General features: G+C 49.8%; 1 protein-coding gene across 3 annotated transcripts; it reads right to left on the reverse strand.

Annotated features, from left to right (window-relative positions):
* Nucleotides 1-241: 241 nt before the first annotated feature.
* GOT1L1 (glutamic-oxaloacetic transaminase 1 like 1) lies at nt 242-11974 on the reverse strand. Of its 3 annotated transcripts, none has more exons than XM_069572913.1 (10): nt 11761-11974; nt 5504-5593; nt 4157-4338; nt 3189-3300; nt 2824-2933; nt 2503-2595; nt 2259-2409; nt 1291-1456; nt 706-848; nt 242-445 (listed from the first exon to the last, which is right to left on the reverse strand). In XM_069572913.1, exons 1-10 carry the CDS (start codon nt 11945-11947, stop codon nt 294-296), a joined length of 1386 nt encoding a protein of 461 aa, XP_069429014.1. In that variant the 5' UTR covers nt 11948-11974; the 3' UTR covers nt 242-293. The 3 variants fall into 3 exon arrangements, with proteins under 3 accessions (XP_069429014.1, XP_069429016.1, XP_069429015.1); XM_069572915.1 differs by lacking the exon at nt 11761-11974 and adding an exon at nt 7884-8058 and having other exon boundaries at nt 2824-2963; XM_069572914.1 differs by lacking the exon at nt 11761-11974 and having other exon boundaries at nt 5504-5618.
* Between the last annotated feature and the right edge of the window lie 3722 nt (nt 11975-15696).

The raw sequence follows: 15696 nt of genomic DNA on the forward strand, positions 1-15696 counted from the left end.
TCGAACCCAGGTCTCCCACATTGCAGATTCTTTACCAACTGAGCTACAAGGGAAGCCCAATATATGGTATGGTAGGTGCTCAACAAATACGAGATGGTCAATGAATGCAAACATTCCCTTCTTCTCTGGGTCTGTTTTACCCCTCTTTGCTGAGGCCAGGCCAATGCTTTGTAGATAGATGGGGAGAGAGAGAGTGCTCGGCAGAGAAATGAACTATAGCAATGAATAATCAGCACAGGACTTTTGTAAAGACTAAAGCTTTATTCCAATCAGGGGTCATTTACTTTCAGAAGCTATTTCTCTGAGTCCTTTGTGAAGCAGACAGCCTCATTGATGCTCGAAGTGATGTAATCTATGTTGTAGGAATTGATACAGGTGAAGTTGATCCGACCATTCTTGGGGATATAGATATGCTTTTCACTGATCAGGTATTCCACCTGTTGGGCTGGTGACGAACATAGGGTCTCAGATCCTAGGCTGGTACCATCCCGCTCCCCTCTAGCCCAGGATGAATTATGGACGGCAGGAAGTCTCAGGATTTCTGGGGAGCCACAAGAGTTCCAAAGCAGCTCCACTTTCCTCAGGAAAGAATCAAAGTCTGAGGTGAAGCTAGGGACGGGTTATCTGTTCCATGAAGTTTATGCTCAAATACAAGCCCAAATCCAAGGTCAGAAACGAGAGAGCTGTCCCTTCCTAGGTACTTACAGTTGAGTCCAAGATAGCTGTGGGACCCTTTCTGCTCAGTGATGTGATCCCAGGAGCCAGGGGTTCCCAGAAGCCGGAGCTTCTCCTTCACCTTTTCCTTGGTCATCATGACATTCTCTACAACCCCTTCCAGACTCTGTCTCCTGCCAAGGGAAGGACAGCAAGAAGTGGAGAGCGTAAGGTCTCTCCAGGCTCTCGACCTCTTCATTGCCTTTCCCCTCTTCTCCCTTCAAGAGTAAGCATCCATCTGGGATGGTTATAAACGGGAGGGGGTTTCAGCCCATATTAGTGTAAGCAAAGGGAGCAGACTCTCCAGCCGACTTTGCCAGAGGAGCAGGTCCTTGGTGCTTCCTCATAATCTCTTGCCAACTGAGAGCATTCAAACAATTCGATAATAAGCCGACCTGTGCCCCCAAAGAGCATCCCGTTACCCACTCCCCCAACCTTCAGCACTGCCACTGGGGCTCCTCAGTAAAAGAGGCAACGTGGGCAGGAAGGGAAGCAGCCAGGGCATCCTGTGAGTCAGCGGGTCTGTGGGAATGCAGAGCCTCTGCCCACCCGTCCTGCCCCTCTCCCTGCCCTTACCATTCTCCCTGCATAGCAGGGTTACAGAGGACGGAGGTGATGATGCGAGCACCCGTGGTGGGAGGGTTGAGCCACAGGGCCCGCGCGAAGGTCATCAGCTGGGAGAGGACGCGCAGCAGGAGCTGGTTGTTGAGCGCCACCACCACGAGCGTACCCACTCCTTCGTCTGCAGCAATGGGACAGACAGAACCCCCACCGTGTCTCAGCACCCCCACCGTTCCCGGGCCGTGCCCTCAGTCTCTGCCTCCAGCCTTGCAGAGGGGAGGGCTGGACGACAGGGCCCTCCGCCCAGCCTCACCAAGAAGGCCCCATCCAGGCCCCAAGAAGTTGGCGCAGGCTCTTCTTGCCAAGAAAAGTAGCCGCAAGTAAGAGTCTTAAAGGTGGAAGGCAGCCCCTCCCTGTGGTCCAGTGGTTAAGAATCCACCTGCCAATGCAGGGGACATGGGTTCAATCCCTGGTCCAGGAAGATTCCACATGCCACGGAGCAACTAAGGCCCTGCACCACAACTACTGAGCTTGGACTCTAAAGCCCGGGAACCACCACTACTGAGCCCCTGTGCCCTAGAGCCAACCCTCTGCAACAAGGGAAACCACCGCAGTGAGAGGCCCATGCACCGCAACCAGAGAGCCAGCACAGCCAAAAATAAATAGACTGCAAAAAGTTTTTTTTTTTTTAAAGGTGAAAGGGACTTGAAACATCGCTAAGTCCCCGCCCCTCATCTTCCAGTTGAAGAAACAGAAGCCTAAGGGGTATGAGATGATTTAACTGGAGTCAGCTTTAGCAGCTGAGCTGAGATCGTACCACAGACCTTGACGTGTAGCTCAGTGCCCTTTCCCTCAGCCTCCAAGGTGCCCTGGGGTGCTCCGGGGCTCTGGGCTCTCTCCAGAGGGTAGGAGACGTCAAACGTGTCCTGTGCCCCAGGTGTGGTGCCATCAGGCCGTCCCTGCTCCCCCTGCCCATGACGTACCATAAATGCCAAAGTTCTTGGATAGAGACTGGCTGCAGAAGAACTCAAAGCCTTGAGACACAAAGTAGTGTAAGAATCTAGCATCTTCCTCCAGGTCACCGGTGGATAAACCTTGATAGGGAATGTCAAAAAATGGAAATATCTCCTTGCTCTGTAGGAGAAAAAGAGAATGAGGAGGGGGAGGCACTCCCGGAGGCATGAGAGGTGCTGAGACGGAGGGGAGCCAGGCGGGAGGCACGCTCACCTTCATCAGGGTCATCAACTGTGTCCACTGATGCGGGGTCAGCTGACAGTTGCCGATACTCCCGATCACAAAGACGCAGCCATGTGGGGCATGCTGCAGGGAAAGACTGTCCTGTCGGCGCCTCCTTGACCACACAGGTCACGACAGGGGGATGCTGGGAGGAGAAGCCATCCTCCACGTGGGTTCCTACTAAAGGGCTGTGAATCCGAGCCTATAAAAGGTCTTGGATGACTGGAGTCAGGGTAGAGGGGGTGATTAGGAGAAAAGGGAAGCTGTAAACCAGGTCTGGGGAGACGCTGCTGAGAGCGGGGGAACCTCTACCTCCACCACATCGAGGAGCATGTTGGGTTCCAAGCACAGATGCGCAGAGTCCCAGAAGGTGTGTTCATAAACTGTAAAGCCCATGTCCTGGAAGATGAGTCCATGAGGTTCTGTGGGAACACAGCACCCCCCGCCACCAGCTGGCATGCGAGAAGTGGAGAGATGGGAAGCAGACACACCAGAGAATGGGTCCGGGGGCAGGGGAGGAGGATGAGTCGCCGAGGCGAGGACAGGAACAGGAAAAGGACAAGAATACCGAGGCCCAGCGACCATTTTTCTCAGGACAGTGAAGAGGGAGAGCAGTGAAGACCGCAGGTGATGGGGTGGGAATCAAGAACGGGGCGGGGCCAGGGCCTGCCACTCACCTTTTTGAGCAGAAACGATGTAAACAATCTGAGAATTCTGACACCAAGTTTTGAGGAACTGAGCCCCGAGTTGGAAAGCGCCGCTGTCCCCCACGGTTTGCACACCCCCTGCCTGCCAGCAAAAAAAGAAGGTGCCGGTGTCTCCCAACATTGGGGAAAGAGGACCTTGCTCTAGGAGGTCAAGGCCACGTGCTCCCACACGTGCACCTCCACTGACTCATCCAACCGGGTTTACTGAGCCCCTACTAGGTGCCAGACACTGTGGTGGGCTCTTGGGATACATAAGGGAATAGAATGAACCCCCTCCACCCCTCGTGGTGCTCACGTTCATACCAGGCAGGGGCAGCCTTTGTCAGTAAAGGACCAAACAGTCAATATTTTATGCTGAAATGGCAACCCCACACTCCAGTATTCTTGCCTGGAGAATTCCACGGACAAAGGAGCCTGGCGGGCTACAGTCCATGGAGTCCCAAAGAGTTGGACACGACTGAGCGACGATCACTCGATCGCTTGCTCACTCAGGTCGTATAACTACTCAACGCTGCCTTTAGAGCAGAAGGCCACTCTTGACAAGTAAATGATTGTGACCATTTTCCAATAACATTTTTCTGGACACTGAAATTTGAATTTCATGTCATTTTCATGTCTCCCCAAATATTATCCCTCTTTGATTTTTCAACCATTAAAAATCATAAAACCATTAAAAAGCATGATGGTGATATCAGCACCATTTCAGGTTCGGATCATTCCCTTCTTGAAAGAGCTGGCACCGCAGCAGTGAGGGCTGGTGTGGAGACCCCTGGCTTTGGGTCTTGATCCCAGCTCTGTCCTCCAATGCAAGGGCTTGGGACACTCTGAACCTTGCGGGGCCCCTCTAAACTCTTTTTATGTTTGCGATTGTACAATCCCAGACCCCCAGTCTCTACTCCTCGTGTCTCAGTGAGCGAGGGAAGGGCCCTGCTTCTCACCCTGTTCTCCACAATGACTTGGCTGTTCTTTCCAAAGAGGAGGTTCAGGGAAGCCTGGATGAATGATTTCATGCCCATCACCGGCGTGTACTCATAGTTCAGGGAGGGATCTTGGGCAATCTGCTTTCGAGTCTTGCGCACCACGGAGGATACCCAGGGTCTGCCTTCACTGGTCATGCAGACTGTGACGGGAAGGGCAGAGGGGTCTCTGGAGGCCCACTGTGGTGCCTGCAAGCTTGTGGGCTCTGCAGACAGCCCACGAATCTGTCCTGGTTCTCTTGGGGCTTTGGGGAATTGCCTAGGAAAAGACAACTTTCCTTTTCTCCCCCCTACCCCTTTATAAAAAAACGATGTGTTGTTAGTGGGTATGTCTAATTTTCATCTTTTTGAAAAAGATAAGAGAAACATATGGCATTTTAAAGGGCAAAGATGATAGACAATGGGAGAGTTATTGGTTGGGCTTCCCTGGTGGTTCAGACAGTAAAGAATCTGTCTGCAATGCAGGAGACACAGGTTCGATCCCTGGGTGGGGAAGATCCCCTGGAGAAAGAAATGGCAACTCACACACACACAGAAAAAAAAAGAAAAAAAGAAATGGCAACTCACTTCAGTATTCTTGCCTGGAGAATCCCATGGACAGAGGAGCCTGGTGGGCTATAGTCCATGGGGTCGCAAAGAGTCAGACATAACTGAGTGACTGACACTTTCACTTTTCATGTGGGACTGGACAAAGGTGACACTGACTTTCACCGTGGCGAGGGCTGGCTGCATCCCAGAACAGTTTAGGAGCCACTCTTGGTTCAGGAGCAGAGGAGGGAGAAGGGGAGAATGAAGAGGCTGGAGGAAACACAGTGTCCTCACAGGCTCCAGCACAGAGCTGGGGGCAAGGATACATGTGTGCTAAGTTGCTTCAGTAGTGTCCAACTTTTTGAGACCCTGTGGACAGTAGCCCGCCAGGCTCCTTTGTCCATGCGATGCTCCAAGCAAGAATACTGGAGCGGCTTGCCATGCCCTTCTCCAGGAGATCTTCCCAACCCAGTGATCGAACCCCAGTCACTTACGTCTCCTGCATTGGCAGGTGGGTACTTTGGTGCCACCTGGGAAGCCTGGGAGAAGATACAAGCCCTTATCAAATGCCAGGAACCCGCAGAGAAGGGCAGAGGGCCCAGACCCACCCATGACGTTTTCTGCTTCTTTCCCCGCTGGGCAATTCTGTTCACAGGAACAGACCTCCCTGTCTAGGGAGGTTTGTGCTCTCTTGACCCCTCTGTGGCAGTGGGAACACTGCCCTCCTAGAGAAGGTCATGGTACCCTGCATCTCACACCCCCAAATGGCGAGGCTTCTACCTTTATAGGCCAGGAACATCTTGTTAGGGTTGTCATCTTGCTTGTATGTCTTGAGCAAGCTGCCCTCTAGCTTCTGGGCCATGGGCACATCTGTGAACACAGACAGAGTGGGCATCGCTGAGGGAAAATAGAACCAGGACTGCGCTCCTGCTTCTGCGTTCTTCTCTTGAAGGCTTCTGCCTGCAGCCAGCCTCCAAGTCTGGGCCACCCAGATCTGCCTCTTTCCAGAATCTTGACGGCAACTGGTCACCAGAGCAACAGAACCCCATCACTCACTGTGTCTGTGGTGGCCCTCCTCAAGGGCTATGGGAGTATTCCAAGATGCTTGGAGAGGACCATCTGAGGGATGGGGCTGGAGGAGGTCACAGTGAGGACATAGAATTCCCAGGCACTTCTCCCTAACTCACTGCCTCCTCTAGTCACCTAATCGACCAATTTTTTTTTTTTTTTTGGCTGCACAGCATGTGGGATCTTAGTTTCCTGACCAGGGATCGAACCAGTGACCCCTGAAGTGGAATCTTAACCACTGGACCGCCCATCTAAAATAACAGATCAGCCCCTTAGAAGACGCGGCAACATAGGCAGCCAATGAGCCCAGACAGGGCTGCTTCTGCAGACGTGAAACCTCAGACCCAGCAGTAATGTGAGTCGAGGGATACATTAAAAAGCTTCTACTTTCATTTTACTCAGGGGTCCAGGTGTTTAAAAGAAAAGAAAAACAGCACTGCTTTCTTCCACAATTATTTTCAAGAGTCCTATTTCTAGAAAGAGTGTAATCTGCCACTTCTGTTGTTGTCTTAGTCACTCAGTCGTGTCCGACTCTTTGCGACCCAATGGACTGTACCCCACCAGGCTCCTCCGTCCATGGGATTCTCCAGGGAAGACTACTGGAGTGGGTTGCCATTTTCTCCTCCAGGGATCTTCCCCACCCAGGGATTGAATCTGAGGCTGCTTTGCAGGTGGATTCTTTACCACTGAGTCACCAGGGATGCCCATTAAGACCATCCTATTTCTCTGTTATTTACAATGAAGACTTCTACATTTGCTAACTCTTTCAGTGGTGTCCCAGCAGCAAGTGTAGAAGGCAGAGATCAAGGGCAGAAAGCGTTGGCCTCTGTAGGATGTCCTATATATACATATATATATATATTTTTTTTTTTCTTTTCAAATGACTCTCTGATTGTTACAGATGTAGTTGGTGTCTCACCCAGATACCTTTACCAGCCCTGCTGGTGGATAAGGATTTTCTTTCTCATCTACCTTCCAGATTGTGCTTGGCAACAGGAGGTTGCCAAGGTTCCCACCTGGCAGGTTACACTCCTACCGGCAGCAGCAGCCAACGACTACCTGATCTTACATACAAAAAGCCAGCCGTGGGACTTCCCTGGTAGTCCAGTGGTTAAAACTCTAAGTTTCCACTGCAGAGAGCACGGGTTAGATCCCTGGTGGGGGAATTAAGATTCCCACATGCCTCAGTGTGGCAAAAAAAGATTTAAAAATAATAATAATTTAATTTAAAAAGTCATTGCTCTTGACTTGGGGGATGCACGTGGCTCATTTTGCACTTCAGGGCCCATCCCCCAATCAGGCCATGGCTAGACTTGACCCAGGGCCCCTTGTGTGGCCCCCTCCTCTTTACAGTCCTGCTTCCTTCATTTCCTTGTGGGTTCCTCCTACAGAGCACTCCCTCTGCAAACCACATGCCCCAAATCCCTGTCTCAGCCTGTGTTTCCAGGGAACCTGCCTTGAGACAAATGATTGTGCAAGTTATCCCTATTACTGCAGAAACCTTTGGAAGCATTTATTTTTGGCTGTGCTGGGTCTTCGTTGCTCTGCTTGGGCTTTCTCGTGTGGTGAGCCGGGCCACCCTCAAGTCGTGGTGTGTGAACTTCTCATTGCTGTGGCTTCTCCTGTTGCAACCCACAGGCTTTAGGGCACGCGGCTTCATTATTTGCATCACGCGGGCTTAGCAGTTGTGGCTCCAGGGCTCTAGAGCATGGGCTCAGTAGTTGCGGCACACGGGCTGAGTGGCCTCTTGGCATGAGGAATCTTTCTGGACAGGGATTGAACCCGTGTCCCCTGCACTGGGCAGGTTCTTAACCACTGGACCACCAGGGAAGTCCTGTAGAAACCTTTAAAACTCAAATATACATAGAACACAGATGTTCTACAAGCAACCCACAGCCACAGTTAACCTTTGGTGTACCCTTTCTGGTTTCTTCTCTAAGATGTTTATATTTTAAGATGATGGATATCAAAAGCACCATGTCATTTTTTATTATACTTTTTTCACTTCACATCTTGATTGTGAGGATTTAATATCTGTGCCAATGAGAATTTTTTATGTGACAAGAAACAAACAAACAAACAAAAAACCAACCCAAACTAGCATGAACAGGAGAAGGAATTCATTGCCTCTATAAGCGGGCAGGCTCGGGTACATGTGACTTCGAGCATCGTCCAGACCAGAGCATAACGACTTGTCAGGGTTCCAGCTTCATTTCCTGTGGTTCCCTTGGCTCTCCTTTTCTGGAGGCTTCCACTTTGTTCTTGGGCTGACTCTGGACATGGGAGCAAAAGCGAACGTAGCGCTGACGCAAAGGATACGCATTTGAACAATTTCCATTGCAGCTCTATTTGCAAATAAGCTAAATGCTGATTACTGAAGGAATGTTTACACCAGAATATCCATATAATAGAATTCTGTGCAGCAGTTAAAGGCAGCCCTACAGATACAAATATATAAAAATATCCAAGATACATCATTAGGAACAATGGAGGTACAAATGGAGAGCAAAGTAGAGAACACTTTGGGAGAAATAAAAGATCATTTGCGTGTATATGCACAGAGAAGCTCTGGAGGGGTGCAAGAAGAAGCAGGTAACTGTGATCACCTCTGGAAAGCGGAACAGGCTGGCCAGTGGACAAGGACGGGAACTAACACTGCCTTGCTTTCCACTGCACCCGACTTCGTCCCTTGGAAATGTTAGACCACATGCAGATGACTGTTCATTTAGAAAGTGTTTGTGTTTTCAAACAATAGCTGCAGCACTATCCAGAGGAAGAGAGAGCATCTCTCCTCTTGGATCCTTGCAAGAACCAGCAAGTTTCCCTCTCGGAACCCCCTACCTCCTTTCTCTCGACTGCAGCGAATCAGTCACTGTCCCATCCCTGACCTTATCATGGCTGAGGATGGGACACTCTGGTAGTGTAACCCAACCACCTAGAGCTGAGGGGTGTGTTCATCCCTCCCAAACTGCACAGCTAAGAACGGACAGAACCAGGCGAGCATGCTCAGTCGTGTCCGACCCTTTGCGATCCCATGGACTGTAGCCCACCAGACTCCTCTGTCCACGGGATTCTCCAGGCAAGAATACTAGAGTGGATTGCCATTTTCTTTCTCCAGGGGATCTTCCTGACTCAGAGATCAAACCCATGCCTAGAAGAGTTCTCTAAAAGGAGCTGACAAATTGTCGGCTCTGACAAATTGTCAGAAATGAGAGAGGGGAGAAGGGGTGGTGGGAAGGAAGTCAGAGAGTGTTCACAGAATTATCCGTTTCCAAGTCTTAAGAATCACCATATTGGAAATTCCCTGGCAGTCCAGTGGTTAGGGCTCCAAGCTTTCCCTGCTAAGGGGCTGGGTTCAATCCCTGGTCAGGGAACTAAGATCCCATAAGCCATGAGGTGTGGCAAAAAAAAAAAAAAGAGCCAGCCACTCTCTCTTTTTCTTTTTTTAAAATTATTTATTTATTTGGTCACATCAAGTTTTGCTTGCAGCACACAGGATCTTTAGTTGTTACATGTGGGATCTAGTTCCCTGACCAGGGATGAAACCTGGGCCCCCAGCATTTGGGAGCATAGGGTCTTAGCCAACTGGACTACAATGGAAGTCCCAAGAAGAAACACCATTTTTAAAGACTATTTATTTATTTTTTGGCTGCATTGAGTCTTAGTTGCAGCATGTGGGTTCCTGGGGGCTGAACCCTAGACTCCTGTGTTGGGAGCTTGGAGTCTTAGCCACTAGACCACAAGGGAAGTCCCAAGAAGAGCTGCCATCTTTAACGGCTACTTTTATGTTCATTGGCCTTGTGCTTCCAAACCTGTCCAACATCCGTATCCCAGCAGAGGCAGTGGGGAAGTCTCCTCTCTGGACTCTCCCAGGCTACAGAGAGTGACAGCAGGCAGGGAGTAACGGAGGCGGTGGCTGGCTTGTGCCTTGAGGCTCTACCCTGAAGTTGATCAGCCAATAACTGGGGACGGAGTGCTCGTGGCCCCAGTTTCCATCCTTCACCAGCCCAGGTACAGACGTGGTTATATAAACTAGAATATCCTGTCTTTTCCACAGAGCACAGGACCACAGGCCTGTCTTAGTCTTTACCAGCTGTTTCTGGCCATTCCTGGGGTGTTCTCAAGTGACGCTGGGGCTAACACTGTCACATTCACCCAGTCCTGCCCCCTCACTGACACTTGTTTCTTAGCCTGTCATTGGCTCCAGCACTTCCACACCACACAGGGACTGGCAACACGCTGATCATCACACAGTATCGGCGTGGATGCCAAGGGTTCATTCTTCTGAAGACTCTCAAGCCACAACGCCCACCTACCAAGGCAGCCGGCACATGCATGCCACCCTGAGCGTCCACTGAAAATCCTTCTTTCCGTTTTTACCTGCCTCCCCTCATGGCCACAGAACCAAGACCCTAACTAGAGCCTCGTGGTGTTTGAACAGTAGAGGGTCTTTGGTCCTAGGAAGCCTGGCTTTCCATCTTACTTCTTCCCTAGTACCTACAGGGCCTTAGGTAAGTAATTGAAAATCTCTCCATCTTAGTGTATGCATTTTTTTTTTTTAATTTGGCTGCACTGAATCTTAGTTGCAGAATGCGAGATCTTCAATCTTTGTTGAGGCATGCCAGATCTTTTCATTGTGGCACGTGGGATCCAGTTCCCTGACCAGGGATCAAATCTAGGCCCCCTGCATTGGGAGTCTCAGCCTCAGGACCACTAGGGAAGTCCCAGTGTATTTATTTTTAAATTGGGAAAACAAACATTAGAGAACTGTGTGACATTTATTATGGAAAGGGATGTGTCCCCTGGGCCATCACAAGGAGAGAAGAACTTACAAATGTAAGACCTAAATGCAAGAATTTCTGATTATAGAGTTTATACTGTAGAATTCTTGGGAGGTCTCTTGAAATAAAATGGACATTTGAACAAACTAGGGTTTTGACATTTCCTCCCAGAAAATTGCAGGTTCCGGTAACCACACTCACAGAAGCTAGCTGCTAAAGCAGAACAGCCCCCTTTACCAAGCCACTCCCCAAGCAATCTTTACTTAGCCACTCTCAGGCTCAGCTAGGGAGACCAAAGGATAACGGAAATTCCTGATGGGAAGCTGGGGTAAAAGGACGCCCTCATTAATTGACCTCAAACACTCACTCTAGTGCCAGGACACTTTATGTCTGTGTCCACACAGTTGTGAGGTGTGCTGCTCTGGGACCAGGGACTGCTGTACATCACTTCCCTTCCTTGCTTTTCTAAATGGGGACCTTAGAGCAGTTTTCCTCTCAGCATGGAACACTGGGTGTACTGAGGAGTGGGTAAATTCATTTTGGGTATGTAAGCTACAGCGTCATATGTAGCTACTTTTAGATGAAGAAAAGGCAGCTCACCCGGAGATCCTAAACTCCACGTTGGATGTTGGATGTGACCTGAGTTGTTCCCTTTGGGGAGGAGACCATGAGTTTCTTTGTTGTGGAAAAACTGCATCATGTGAGGTGAGACCACTCCTGGAATTACATGTTGGAGGAAAAGAACACTGGCTGATGAGCTGCCAAAAGGTGGAAGGTAGTGGTTTTTCACAAAGTTCACCCAGAAACCCTCTTCCTACTCCTTCTGGTAAGGAACCCCACTCAGCTCCCCAGCCTTGGTTCCCAAATCCTGGGGACTGCTCTGAGAAGAGGTATGTGACTGAGCCTGACCTATTGGAGTCCCATTAGTACTGGCAGAGAAGAGCCTTTTGTTACCCCTCTAGTCACGGAGTTCTCAGAAAATGGCCTCAAAGTTTGAACTTACTGGCCCCTGACATGTAGGAAACACGGACAAAAGCTGCCAATCGAATGAGAAAAGAAGCATGTTACTGGCCTCCAGCCTCTCCTTCCTCTCAATATCAATCTGGATTTGCGGTTGCAAAGGACAGAAATTGACTCTTGATGGAAGCATAAAAGGGGGGTTTATTGAAAGGATATTTGGTAACTCACATGCTGGATGGGGAGGTTGGAGATCTGGGGCCAGGAACACGACCACGATCAGACCACAAAAGGAAGGAGGTGAATTGCCAAACAATAGATGAACAACAGACAGTGCTCTGACTAATTCCACCCTCACGTCCCTCTGTTGGCCCCGCTGCCCCTGCAGGTCCCAGGACCAGGTCTTGGCCGCTACCATCCTTCCATCCTAACTTCACAGTGTTCCGGAAGCACAGACCCAGGAGCCTGTTCTGATTGGCCGAGCCCACTCACATGACCCACTGGCCCCACCCTATTTTCCAGCCAAGGGGTTCAGTTCAGTTCAGTCGCTGAGGCTGAGTCGTGTCAGACTCTGCCACCCCATGGACTGCAGCAGCCAGGCCTCCCTGTCTGTCACCAACTCCCGGAGCTTGCTCAAACTCATGTCCGACGAGTTGATGATGCCATTCAACCATCTCATCCTCTGTGGGAGAATTGAAAGTCTGTTGGTTTCAGCTTCATTCCTGAGAGGCGGGCTCTGCCTCCTGCCAAGACTGTGAAAGTGGAGACTTCTCCAAACCTTAGAATTGAAGTGAAGTGAAGTCGCTCAGTTGTGTCCGACTCTTTGCGGCCTCATGTACTGTACAGACCATAGAATTCTCCAGGCCAGATTACTGTTGTGAGTAGCCTTTCCCTTCTCCAGGGGATCTTCCCAACCTAGGGATGGAACCCAAGTCTCCTGCATTGCAGGCTGATTCTTTACCAGCTGAGCCACAAGAGCAGCCCCAAGAAGAGAAAAAGGTGGTCAAAAAATGACAGAGTGTCACAATTATATCACACTTTCTCCTTTCTCTTTAAATATCCCACCCTACCCCCTGGTAGTCTCAACTAGCAATCTTACTTCTGTTCACAAAGACAATAAAAGTGATTGGAAGAGACTCTCACATGTTCCCATCATAGCTACCAATCCCCTTCCATGGGTACCCACCCACAACTTAGCACCATGCTTGAGCTCACCTCTCCCGAGCCCCTGTCGCCTCCAAGACTTCCCTTCCTGCCCTGGGTCCCGGCTCCACGGCCCCTGCTCTTGGGCTTTCTCTGCCCTTTCCTCCATCTCCCCTCTCTACTAGAACATCCTCTGGAGCATACAAACAGGCGCGAAATTCGAATCTTGAACACAAACACTCCCATGACTTCACATCCCCTCTCCAGCTCTTACCCCATGTGTCCTGCAGAGCTCAGCCAAGGAAACAGGACTCCTAGGAGTGATATGGGTGTTACAGGAACCAGAGCTTGCAGGAGTGGAGGAGAATCTGGGAGAGGGAAGGTCCAGAGGGAGCTGGAGAATGAGAAGAATTATGCATCAGGCTGCCTGAAGACCCTGTATGTGAACGTCTTAGAGTATACAGGGAAATTCGAGAAGCCAGACACATCCAGCTGTGTGGGGGGCTAGAAGGGAGGGTGCATGGAGGGGTCTACGGGAAGATGCGCAGCTAACCCCGTGTGGGGCGACAGCCAAGTGTCTTGTCGTGGGGTTGAGTGCTGCGTCACTCAGCAGGGCATCAGTCTGTGAGCAGAGCTGAACATGAGCAGAGGAGAGTCTGAAGACAAGTCAGATCCCATCCGGCGCCTCTGCTTCCGTATCTCACCCTGAAATCCTTCAGGTATTAGTGAGCACTGCTTCATTTCCAGCTCTCAGATCTGAGGCAGGTTCCTCTTTTGGCCAATGCTCACCCAGAATCTAACAAGGATTCTGGGAAACAGGGGTCCCGGATTTAACCAAGGTGACAACAGGGTCATTGACCACACCATGTTCTCTGACCTTCAGCGCCATAGCTATTGAAGCAACTTGTGTGGTCTATCTCCTCTTCACTTTCCAAGGTCTGCTGAACCCACTCTGATCAGCACTTCATCACCTCCACCAAAGCTGACTTTGGGGGCTTCTCTGGTGGCTCAGTGGTAAAGAATCCGCCTGCCAATGCAGAGGACACAGGTTCCATCCCTGATCCGGGAAGATCCCACCTGCCTCGGAGCAACTAAGTCTATACGCTATAACTGCTGAGCCTGTGCTCTGGAGCCCAGAAACCTCAGCTACTGAAGCCCTTCTGCCCTGCAGCCCCTGCACCACAACAAGAGAAGCCACTGAAAAGAGAAGCAATATGGATGAGCCACACTCATCACAGCTAGAGGAAAGCCCGCCCAGCACCCAAGACCCAGCACAGCAGAAAATCAATCAATCAATCAAAATTATTTTTAAAAAGCCACTCTTATCAAGGTCACAAATGACAGATCTCTGTACTGTCTAATCTAAGAGTGCGTTCTCAGCACATGCACAGAGAAGGCCGTCCATGTGAGGGAAGGACCAAAGGAGAGAGAGATGCCAGTTGGAATCCCTCTTGACTGAGAGATGCTCACCCACACCAGGACCAAATTTGGAGACGATTGGCCAGAGACAACCCAGAAAATTGTCCCCATATAAGCAACCTAAGCCACTCGTGTGGGAGGTGACTCGCTCCGAGTCTGCCCATCTGTTCTTCCACACGTACGCTGCCTCTAATAAATAGTGTTATCTTCTTCACAGTTTTGGTCTCTTGCTGAATTCTTTCTTCAAAGAAGACAAGAATCAAGATTTTTTTTTTCTTCCAGGCTTTCACTGCCAAAATCCATCTATCAAACTTACTGTTGGGCTGCACCTGAAGGCCTGTAAACCCTGTACTTGCCCAGCCTCAAAACCAAAGAAAGAGCCCAGAGTTGGCAAAAGAGACATTAGCAGCGTAACGGATGAGGGACCTTACATGTCTGAAGAGAGGTCCTGGAGCGACACCCCATGGTGTGGGGCAGACAGCGGGTAAGATAAGGTAAAACAGTCTTTGCTCCCAGGGTGATAAAGAGATTGCAGTTCCAGGGGGAGCTGACGTCAGCTTGGCTTATCAGTTATTGCAGAAACCAGCAGAAGAGCGTGCCCCCCACCCCACCCCGCCACTGCCCCCTTTGATGCACTATCATAGCTGAAATAGTTCTGATCTAGAGATTAGAACTAACACTATCTGGGGCTGAGGCAGACACATAGGCATTAACTGATGAGGCTCCATGATTAAGAGGGAAGGTCAGTCAGGGGTGAAGTCTACAGGTGAAGCAGGTACTGGTCAGGGAGGGGAAGTACAGGGAGCAAAAGAACAGCCATCTTGGGTGGCCTGACAATACACCTATACATCCAGCTCAGCTTCTTTCCTAAACTGTAGACTCGGGAATCCAAATACCTACTTAATATTCCAATAAATCTTGAAAGGACTTTTCAAATTTACGGTGTTCAAAAGCTAACTGGTAGTTTCACATCCTCCATTATTTCCCCCCCGTTTTAGTAAGTGGCAAGTCCCTTCTGCCAGATTCTCAGGCCAAAACATCCATCCCAGACTTCTCTCTTTTTCTCTTACACTCTACACCCAAGTTATCTGCAAACCCTGCAAGTTTTACTTTGTAACATATTTAGAGCCTGTTCACTTTAAATTTATTATTTAATTCGTTTCTGGGAGGGATGGGTGTGTGAATGAGCAGAGGGCGCAGTGTGTGTGAAGGCACACTGACGACGCTGAGTTCTTCAGTCAATTTACGTGTGGGTGGGGGACTTCCATGGCAGTTAGTGTGGTTGTGACTCTACACTGCCACTGCCAAGAGCCTGGGTTTAGTCTCTGATTGGGGAACTAAGATCCCAGAAGCTGCACCCCCCCAAAAAAAATTTTTTTTAAGTTCAAAAAAAATTAAATCTGTTTGGAATAAAAATGTATAGGAGAGGGGAGTGGTACGAAATCAGATTGGAAAGGTAGGCACTTGTCCATCTAATGCTAAGCCCTTGCGTTAAGGGGTCTGAATTCTACCCCAAGCACTTGAAGATCACTGAATGATTTTAAGAAAGGGAATGACACTGTCAGATTTATGTTTTAGAAAAATCTCCCTGGGGGCTGCGGAGGA

The sequence above is a fragment of the Ovis canadensis genome, chromosome 26 (genome assembly GCF_042477335.2).
Source record: "Ovis canadensis isolate MfBH-ARS-UI-01 breed Bighorn chromosome 26, ARS-UI_OviCan_v2, whole genome shotgun sequence".
NCBI classification, from domain to species: domain Eukaryota; kingdom Metazoa; phylum Chordata; class Mammalia; order Artiodactyla; family Bovidae; genus Ovis; species Ovis canadensis.

Excerpts from the sequence above, each read along its gene's own strand:
- GOT1L1 (XM_069572913.1), bottom strand. The coding sequence starts at position 11,947 with ATGGTAGCGGCCAAGACCTGGTCCTGGGACCTGCAGGGGCAGCGGGGC. Across the intron at positions 4,339-5,503 it reads GATGTTCCTGGCCTATAAAG|TCTGCATGACCAGTGAAGGC; the intron begins GTAGAAGCCTCG and ends TTCCCGTCACAG. Across the intron at positions 3,301-4,156 it reads AAGTCATTGTGGAGAACAGG|GCAGGGGGTGTGCAAACCGT; the intron begins GTGAGAAGCAGG and ends TTTTGCTGGCAG.